General features: G+C 42.0%; 1 protein-coding gene across 2 annotated transcripts in view; it reads right to left on the bottom strand.

Annotated features, from left to right (window-relative positions):
* Positions 1–859: 859 nt before the first annotated feature.
* The window catches only part of LOC118428877 (intraflagellar transport protein 140 homolog), a 39,202-nt gene continuing 30,481 nt past the window's right edge, over positions 860–9,580 (bottom strand). The window contains exons 19-29 of one of the 2 annotated variants that reach the window (XM_035839121.1): positions 8,328–8,423; positions 8,039–8,171; positions 7,772–7,915; positions 7,344–7,417; positions 7,090–7,144; positions 6,377–6,559; positions 4,851–5,057; positions 3,722–3,934; positions 3,116–3,282; positions 1,998–2,139; positions 860–1,151 (exon numbers count right to left, since the gene is read on the bottom strand). In XM_035839121.1, coding sequence (XP_035695014.1) covers positions 933–1,151; positions 1,998–2,139; positions 3,116–3,282; positions 3,722–3,934; positions 4,851–5,057; positions 6,377–6,559; positions 7,090–7,144; positions 7,344–7,417; positions 7,772–7,915; positions 8,039–8,171; positions 8,328–8,423 — 1,633 coding nt within the window. In that variant the 3' untranslated portion in view covers positions 860–932. Of the gene's footprint in view, positions 1,152–1,997; positions 2,140–2,209; positions 2,275–3,115; positions 3,283–3,721; positions 3,935–4,850; positions 5,058–6,376; positions 6,560–7,089; positions 7,145–7,343; positions 7,418–7,771; positions 7,916–8,038; positions 8,172–8,327; positions 8,424–9,580 lie in introns of those variants that run through there. The other variant, XM_035839122.1, reaches the window with a different exon arrangement.

The following is a 9,580-nucleotide window of genomic DNA, read 5'->3' as shown; positions in this document are numbered from 1 at the left end:
AAGAGTCAAGGAACAAAAAACTGGGATTTTGCATCATCACATGCAAAAGTATAGCAAAAAAAAGACATCTTTAAAATCTTGATACTATTTTGCCTTCCTAATTAACCTCCACCCTCCTGCCTTACCTTGTAATCAACACACATTTGGGGGCAAAAGGGCTACTTTAGCAGCAAGAAGGTTAAAACATTCCTTAGTTAAAGGTCCATTATGTAACATTAGGCCACACCGATTTAATTTCTTGGTTCACGGATTCGCTCGCTCCTATTTTTTGGAGAAAAAATAAAAATAAAAATTACTACTCAGCAAATTTTCACCATTAACGAAACCATTCACCAACTTTCTGGTGTAGCAAATTGGCCTTTATATTATCAGCTCCTTAAAGTGTGGGTACAGGTGCTGTTACTGTACAATAATGGTGTTTTTGTACTTTTTTCAAGCTGAAAACTTTTTTCTTTATGTTTTGGATTAGCCGTTACCTTTACCCCAACCATTTTACAATTTTTATTTTTATTTTTATTTCGCCCTCTCGCTCCATATTTTTTATGAAAAAATCTGTGAACCAAGAAATTAAATTGGTGTGGCCTTAGGACAATATAGGTAGTAGATTTTCCTACCATTTCTTTACAAAATTGCATACCAATATTCAGGGAGGGCGGTAACCACACCATTGCACCATACAAACATGCTTAAATGCTGTGATCTTTCAAACTAGCATAAAGTATGTTGTTCTTTGGAACAGTCGGGCCTAGTTTGAGATGGTGTCAGGAACTTTCTCTGCACAATTCCCAAACATCAGAAATACGAAATCATGATGCAAGTATGCTGAAAATCGGTTATACATGTCATTCACAAAGTTTTCTTCTCTATAATATTTTCAAATTTTGGGCCAAAATGTTACAAAATGGACCTTTAAGAAACTTGAGTAGAACTAGTTAGACTTGATCATCATAGTCCTCAGCTACATCCTCTTCCACTTCTTCCCCTTCATCCTCATCCAGACTTTCTGTCCGCATGTTTTTCTCGGCGCCCATCCCGCGGCCCAGCGGGATGTCCAAGGCACGGTGGACGGCTTCGATGGTACGCATGTTGACGTAGTACGCCATGTTGACGGTCGGGATGCGCTGTCTCATCTCTTCCATCAGCTGGTAGGCCTGAAAGAAAATTATGTAGATATAATCAAATTAGCTGTATCTGTAGCCTGGGTACCATCCAGAAAGTAGTTCGCTCCGGCGTTCAATATATACTATATACAGTCGCTTCTAGCTCTGACATTCACTATACACTATATACAGTCGCTTCACTGTCTTTTCTTCTGGGAACGCGGACCATCTTAACGTTTGGAATCGTACAAAAAGTGGAAGCAGGTGCTGATTGGTCCCTACACACAAGCGAAATATGGAATGGATTCAAGCGCTCGTTCGAACAGACGTTCCAACACCGGACAAGCCCTCCGCCCGCTCGTGGGAGGCCTGTTGTCATCGAACAAGCGCTCTAGAACCTATTCCTAGATTCTCTCATTAACTGATGTTACCGCCAAACGGTTTCAATGCGCACATCTCCAGACGGATAGCAGAAGCGAACATAGGAGCAAACTACTATCCGGATGGTACCCAGGCTACTGTATCTGTGCTTTCATTGGTCAATCAAAATACTGCTACATTTGTATTTAAGAAAGAGACTGTAGTCAACCTTTTTTGGCAGGCACAAAGCAGTGGTATCTGGCTACCTTAAAATTGTCAATTTCAACCCTTAGTTATCTACTCCAAGTGTTGTTAAAGCCGTATTGACTTGATTAAATGGATGACATCTGTGCATGCGACATCTATGCGCGCATCAATTTTTCTCAATTTCAACAAAAAAAAAGGAGCATGTGGCCATAACGTAAGTCGTACAAAGAAGTCACGCAACATTTAACAAATGTATGCTGTGACTTGCGTCGCTTGACATGGTAGCCTCTATGTCTAAGTAAGATCTATAGTGTTGTGTTATGTACGTACCCTTGGGTAGTTCTCCTGACGTGCGTAGTGTTCGATCATGAGTCCGTAGACGTCACCGATCCTAACCGCAGAGTCCAAGTCTGACTCCTCCAGTAGTACCTGGCACTGCTTCATGGTTTCCTCGGGGTCATCTTCATACACCCTGGGAAAAAACAAAACAATAGGCATGACATGTGGTTGCAGTGCCACCTAGTAGATGATGATCAAACTGCAGTCTGGCTCCTCCAGTAGTACCTATCACTGCTTCATAGTTTCCTCAGGGTCATCTTCATACACCGTAGGGGAAAACAATACAATTAATGCAAATTTTCCTACAGAGCCATGACATGTAGCTGCAGCACCACCTAGTGTACTATGATAAAACTGCAGTCGCACTCAAAAGTTGTACTTATCTCTCTCCCCTCTTTTGGTTTATTCAATCAAGAATAATGCAAATACTTGGTCATTATCACTGCTTCCAGAAGTCAAACCCGACTGCAAAAGGCTTAGATCACTACAGTTATCTGTATTCAGTAGCAATTTTTAGAATAGTTTTTGTTCTACTTGTCATCACGGTTATGTTGCATTGTCTGTATACCTTTCCTAAATACTGAAACATGCTGCAATTGGCCCTCTGGCAAGAACTTGTAAATACAAGTACAACATAAGCTGATGCAAATTTGTGATAGAAATTAAAATGATCATTTAGTTTACTACACGCTATTGTTAATAAAATCAATGCATCAAACCAGGCTTTTAGCTAGGATTTTATAATAGGGAGTCCAAACTTATTGGTGAGTCGCGGTAAGTGACTATTGTAGGGGGGTCTGGGGGCATCCACCTTCCATGGTGCAGAGTTTTTGATGATTTTAAGTTAAAACAGTGCATTCTAAGGTATCCTAAGAGGCCAAAAACTGTTCCAAAGGTCCCAGTAGAAGACTGTGACCACAGATGACCTGGTAGCATCCCTGGTCAATCAGAATTTCATGCTTGTCAGACGATTTTCTCCCCAGTGTAAGGGCGTCCAGGTGCATAAAATTTCTTAGAAATTCTAAGAAAAGTGCGTCCAGATGACGCGTTGACGCATGCCTGGCTAAAAGCCTGCATCAAACGCAACAAGTGACAGAATTCAGACTTACTTCCTGGCTTGCAGGAATTTCTTGATGAGGGCCACTCTGTGCTTGATGTTGGCCACCTTCTCTTCCTGCTCCGAGGCATTCTTCATCCTCGCTTTTGTCATGCACTTGTACGCCTCGCTCAGGGCGCCAAGCGCCTTCTCGTAATTCTGGTACTCGTCTATTTCAACCTGGAAACGTGTACAGCAATCTTTTTGTTAGATGATAAACGAAAAATCTATTTCAGAGTAAACAAATGATACCAGCGTTCTCCTCTCGTTTTTGAGGCTAGATGAACATTCTGTAGCTTTCCAGGGAACAAGATCGGTGACATGACAGGGTTTGAACCAGGGACCTCTAGATTCTGGGCCAAACAGCCTGCAGTTACGCCACACTACCCCATGTATACTGTATTTATCTGAATAAAATCTGCAGCAACAACCAACAACATGATCTCCCACCACAATTCTGTGAAACAGCAGTATGATACCATTTACCTGGGCACCCTGCAATTACGCCACACAACCCCACGTATACTGCATTTGTCTGATAGAATAAATCTGCAGCAACAACCACACATTTGTGATCTCTCATCACAGTTCTGTGTAACAGCAGTGTGAGACCATTTACCTGGGCACATGCATCATAGAACCCTGCCAGCGAGTCCAGGGCCCGGCCCTTGGTGTAGAACCCGATGATGCTCTTCATGATCTCCGGGTCTTTCCGCCAGTCCAGCGACTGGAGGTAGTTGGCGGCCATGACGTAGATTTCCTTCTGTCTGGAGACGCCCGCGAAGAAAATGATCTTCTCCGTGTCGCCGGACTTTAGGAGAGCCCGCATGGCCTGAAAACAGGGAAAATAGTATTACGTACCTTTGGTAAGATGCATAAATGGTAAAGAAAACATGGGGAACTGTATTGATAATTATTCATGCAGCACAACATACACGAACACATACACACACATGCAATTATGCAGACATAATACATTGTACACAGTCACACACATACACACATGCAGAAAAAATACAAACCCACATACAGACACAACACATATACACATGAACATACATACACACATGTAAAGACAACACATATTCTACACATATGCAAACACACACACACACACACACCAGGGCTCTAGCCAGCTCGAATTTTTTTTCCGTCAACCAATTCCCATTGTCGCGAAGACCGCGAAAATTGAGTAAGAAAGACGGAATGGAGACCTTGAAAAACAGGCTTTTAATGAGATTATCGTATGCAAAAGGGCACCGACACACATTGTCAACAATCATAACAATAGCAAAACAAACAGTGTGTGGCTTTTACGACCGTGGACGGCGTCCCCAAGCCGCCAGGTGTAGCTTCCATCAAGAATTTTTGTCCGTCAAGGTTGACGGATTGGTTTAAAAAAATTTCCGTCACAAGCAGCAAATTTCCGTCAATTGACGTAAAAACGGACGCTGGCTGGAGCCCTGACACACACACACACACACACAGACAGACACACACGAGAGCACACGCACATGGGCAAAGACAACACATACTGTAGACACATGCAAACACAATACACACATACACACATGCAAACACAATACACACACATACACACACACATGCAAAGACAACACATACTGTACACACACATGCAACACAACACATACATACACACACATGCACAGAAACAGTACACAGGCTCATGCACACACATACACAAACATAACAAGGTGTTTTAACAGTTGAAAAACAAACCAACCAACCTTGATCTTGTTCCCAGCCTGTGTGTATTTCTTAGTAGCCAGATGATACGAGCCTTGCTTCATGCAGCAGTCTGCCAGCCTCTCCAGAAGCTGCGTACGGTACTCCCCGTCGAACTCCGTCGAGTCCTTCGGGATGGTCATCTTCTCGGCCAGGGGCTCCGTGATCGTCACGTTGTGCTGCATGCACAGCTCCAGGGCATCAACATACTGTAAACACAACAATAAACAATCGTAAACAAAAGGAATCTTTTAGTCTATCAACCACAAGCACTGGTGTTACTTTTACAGTACAAGCCACTTAATTGCACACTCCATTTGCTATCATATTTCATGCAGTTATCTGCATGGTGCAATAATGTGAAGTTAACCAGCTGGACCACAATGGTTGGGGCTTTCTTATTCTGTGCAATAACAGAAATGTGCAGTAGGCAGAGACTCTCTCATTTTTCAGATTTCAGCCAAAGTAAACAAACGATGACAGTTGCGACATTATTTTGGGCATTGACATAAAGGAGACATAGGCTTTTTAAATTTGTTTGCATCACTTATGCTTTTCCAAGATTAAAGATTTCCAACAATTTCAGCACTCATGATTAGATGTCAACAAATTTTCCTACGGTCAGTCAAGTAACCGGAAATAAATCCTTTTTCTAGACCAAAATCGTCGCAATCATCTTTCCAGAAACAACTTTCCCTGCGCACAATGCGATGTCAACAAGGGTCAACAAGTTTTCCTACGGTCAGTCAAAGTAACCATAAATAAAACATTCTTTTTCTAGGCCAAAATCGTCGCAATCATCTTTTCAAAAACCACTTTCCCGGCTCCCAGTCAGATGTCAACCAGGGTAAACAAATTTTCCTATGGTCAGTCAAGTAACTTGAAACAAAACATTCTTTTTCTGGACCAAAATCGTCGCAGTCATCGTTCCAAAAACAACTTTCCCTGTGCACAGTCAGATGTGAACCAAGGTAAACAAGTTTTCCTCTGGTCAGTCGAGTAACTCGAAACAGAACATTCTTTTTCTGGACCAAAATCGTCACAATCATCTTCCAAAAACAACTTTCCCTACGCACAGTCAGATGTCAACAAGTGTCGACAAATGTTCCTATGCAGGGATAAACAAGTCCACTAGCCCTATAGTCCCGGGCAAGTGAAAATGCCAATCGGGCAAGTGCATGTCCTACCCCACTTGCCCGTTCAGACAAGTTAGCTTTTCTCCATTGAGTGAGATTTTGATGTACTTGCTACTTTTCAAAGTCATGACATCAAGCATTGATTAACACAGAAAATAGAGCCAATAACAAAAATTCCATTGAAGGCCATGAATATACATAGAAAAATGTCATTTAGATTTCAGGCAAGTGAAAAGTTGGTTTGGGCAAGTAAATTTTTAAGTACTTGCCCGATAATTTTAGAAAACTTGTCCAACCCTGCTATGGTCAGTCAAGTAACTCGAAACAGAACATTCTTTTTCAGGACCAAAATTGTCACAATCATCATTCCAAAGACAACTTTCCCGGCGCACCTTTCTGGCGACCACCAACAGCTCCACGGCCTTGTCGAACTGCCCGTGCTCCATGAAGAAGTCGGCGCACTTGTTGAGCAGGACAGGGTCCGTTTTTTCGTCCAAGTCCTCTGCGATCAGCTGTAGGGCAGCAAACTGCTGCGTTCTGAAGGCTAACTCCAGGGCCTTGGAGAAGTGACCTCCCTGGGATAGGAAATAATGTGTTATTGAATGTGGCCTCCCTGTACAGAACCTATCCAATCATATAGGGGAAGGACCCATAGCCTTTTTTTTAGGCCATAGGTTACAGTATTGGAAAGTGGAGCCCATACCTATATTTCTACTCCCTTTTACCTCCCCAATTGAAGTCAGGTATCCATTGTTACAATTGGGTGAAATGGGGAAAGTCATGAAAAGTGTCTTTCCCAAGGACATTTCTAGGCAGGTGAGACGTGTAACCAGGAATGCCAAGAATCGAACCTGTGTCTTCTCCATATTGTGTTCACTACAGGACAGCTATTAGTTTATTGAGTGCCACTACAACATGAATAAAATGAAAATAAACCATACTGTACCAATGGAGACAAAAATCTAAAAACAATATGTAAGCCACAGAAAGTTTTAGATTTCATAACCATTGCTACTCTGTCTACAAGGGCACCACTAAATACGGTGCCATGAGGCAGCCTTAGGAAGCTGAGGGTTAAGTAACCGGAGTGGCCCAAAGACCTTACCTTGTGGTACAACATAACAGCCTTGTCCTCCATCCCGGGCCTTTTCTCATAGTATCTGTGAACAACAGGTACAGTTGTCAATTTCATGTATTCCAATATCACAGCCAGAAAACCACCAAAAACAACATACATGTAGACAAAACGCTTTTTTACCGAGTTAAGATGCCATTAACTTTTCAAATCATGTTCACCAAAGATCTAAATTACAAGTAAATTTTCATGTAGGACAGGTTGGCATTGACAAATATACCCACCTAGCTGCCTCCAACATGTCTTGAGGGGTACTCAGTAATGCCAAGTTCATCAGTTGATCTTCAAATCCATGTTCCTGGAAAGAAAACCAATTTCATATTAGCTTTAAACAGACTACATTTTGCAAACAACAAATATGTCATTCCCCGGGTTCAAAAAGAGGTAGCTTCTAAACCAAGCTGGAAGTGCAGTTCTACCTTTAACAGCTTGATGGCCCTGTGAGCTTTAAAAGACTACATTTTGTACACTAATAACGATTTTGTCCCCTGGGATCAGAAAGTGGTAGCTTCCAAACCAATCTGGAAGTGCAGTTCTACCTTGAACAGTCTGATGGCGCTGTAAACTTTAAACAGACTATATTTTGCAAACAAAGATTTTTTTCCCCTCTGGGATCAGAAAGTGGTAGCTTCCAAACCAGGTGCAGTTCTACCTTGCACAGCTTGATGGCGCTGCCGTACGCTCCTGCCCGGGTGAAGAAATGGATAGCGTCCTTGATACGGTCCTGGGTTTCGTACTGCCGGGCCAGATGGTAGCACGCCGCCCTGTCTCCCGTCTCATTGGCTATCTCAGCTGCCTGAAGACAGAATACGATTGCTAGTTTATTCCTTGGAAATTCTATCAAACATTCAGAGAAAAGAACAACTTTTGTTTTGAATTGCAGAGGGACTTTTGAGATGGTCCCCAGTAGTGCTCTCACCTTGTCCATGTTGCCACAGTAACAGTAGACTCTGACCAATGACAGGTAGTCTCCGGCTGCCTCGTAGAACTGTAGCCCTGCCTCCATTTCCCCTGTACTCTCCATATATTGGGCCCACCACTTACGTAATGCTCTATGATAAACAAAAGGAAATTAATGCAAAGCCAGAAATACGAAATCTGCTGCATAGCAAAATTTTGCAGTCACAAGAAGGGAATAAAAAATGGGAAAATAAACGTTTGTATGATCTATCGTTAGGAGTTTGCAAGAAGAAAATTGTTCTACTCACTTGTCTTTGGTTTTCATGATGTAGGCTTCAAGCGACTGGGGGTCGTCGAAAAGCATTCGAGGCACCTCAAATCTGTGGGTGTCTGACTTCTCATAACTGTGGAGAGACAATGTCAGTTTAACACTTAAGATGCGTTGGTGCTATCAAGACAATGCATGGTCATTCTTATTGAACTGTATCTATCCCTGGTGCTCAAAATCTATTCTTTACTATAGAAACCTTCAACAGTATGATACAGTGCATGACCTGACCTATGACCTAACCTATGACCTACTTAGGTGCTTCTATTACCAAAGACACTTTCACTGAACTGTATCTGTCCCTGGTGCTGAAAGACTATTGTTTACTACAGTCACTGTTACTGAACTGTATCTGTCCCTGGTACTGAAAGACTATTGTTTACTACAGTCACTGTTACTGAACTGTATCTGTCCCTGGTACTGAAAGACTATTGTTTACTACAGTCACTGTTACTGAACTGTACCTGGGACTGAAAGACTATTGTTTACTACAATCACTGTTACTGAACTGTATCTGTCCCTGGTACTGAAAGACTATTGTTTACTACAGTCACTGTTACTGAACTGTACCTGGGACTGAAAGACTATTGTTTACTACAGTCACTGTTACTGAACTGTACCTGGGACTGAAAGACTATTGTTTACTACAGTCACTGTTACTGAACTGTATCTGTCCCTGGTACTGAAATACTATTGTTAACCATACAAACACTTTCACTGACCTGTTCCTGTCCCTGGTGCTGAAATACTATTGATTACCATACAAACACTTTCACTGAACTGTATCTGTCCCTGGTGCTGAAATACTATTGTTAACCATACAAACACTTTCACTGACCTGTTCCTGTCCCTGGTGCTGAAATACTATTGTTTACCATACAAACACTTTCACTGAACTGTATCTGTCCCTGGTGCTGAAAGACTATTGTTTACCATATAGACACTTTCACTGAACTGTATCTGTCCCTGGTGCTGAAAGACTATTGTTTAGCATATAGACACTTTCACTGAACTGTATCTGTCCTTGGTGCTGAAAGACTATTGTTTAGCATATAGACACTTTCACTGAACTGTATCTGTCCCTGGTGCTGAAAGACTATTCTTTACTATAGTCACTTTCACTCAACTATATCTGTCCCTGGTGCTGAAATATCATTGTTTACCATATAGACACTTTCACTGAACTGTATCTGTCCTTGGTGCTGAAAGACTATTCTTTACCATAGAAACTTT

This window comes from Branchiostoma floridae, chromosome 13 (assembly GCF_000003815.2).
Source record: "Branchiostoma floridae strain S238N-H82 chromosome 13, Bfl_VNyyK, whole genome shotgun sequence".
NCBI classification, from domain to species: Eukaryota; Metazoa; Chordata; class Leptocardii; order Amphioxiformes; family Branchiostomatidae; genus Branchiostoma; species Branchiostoma floridae.
Note: the sequence above shows the minus strand (reverse complement) of the source record. Positions and strands in the feature narration are given on the sequence as shown.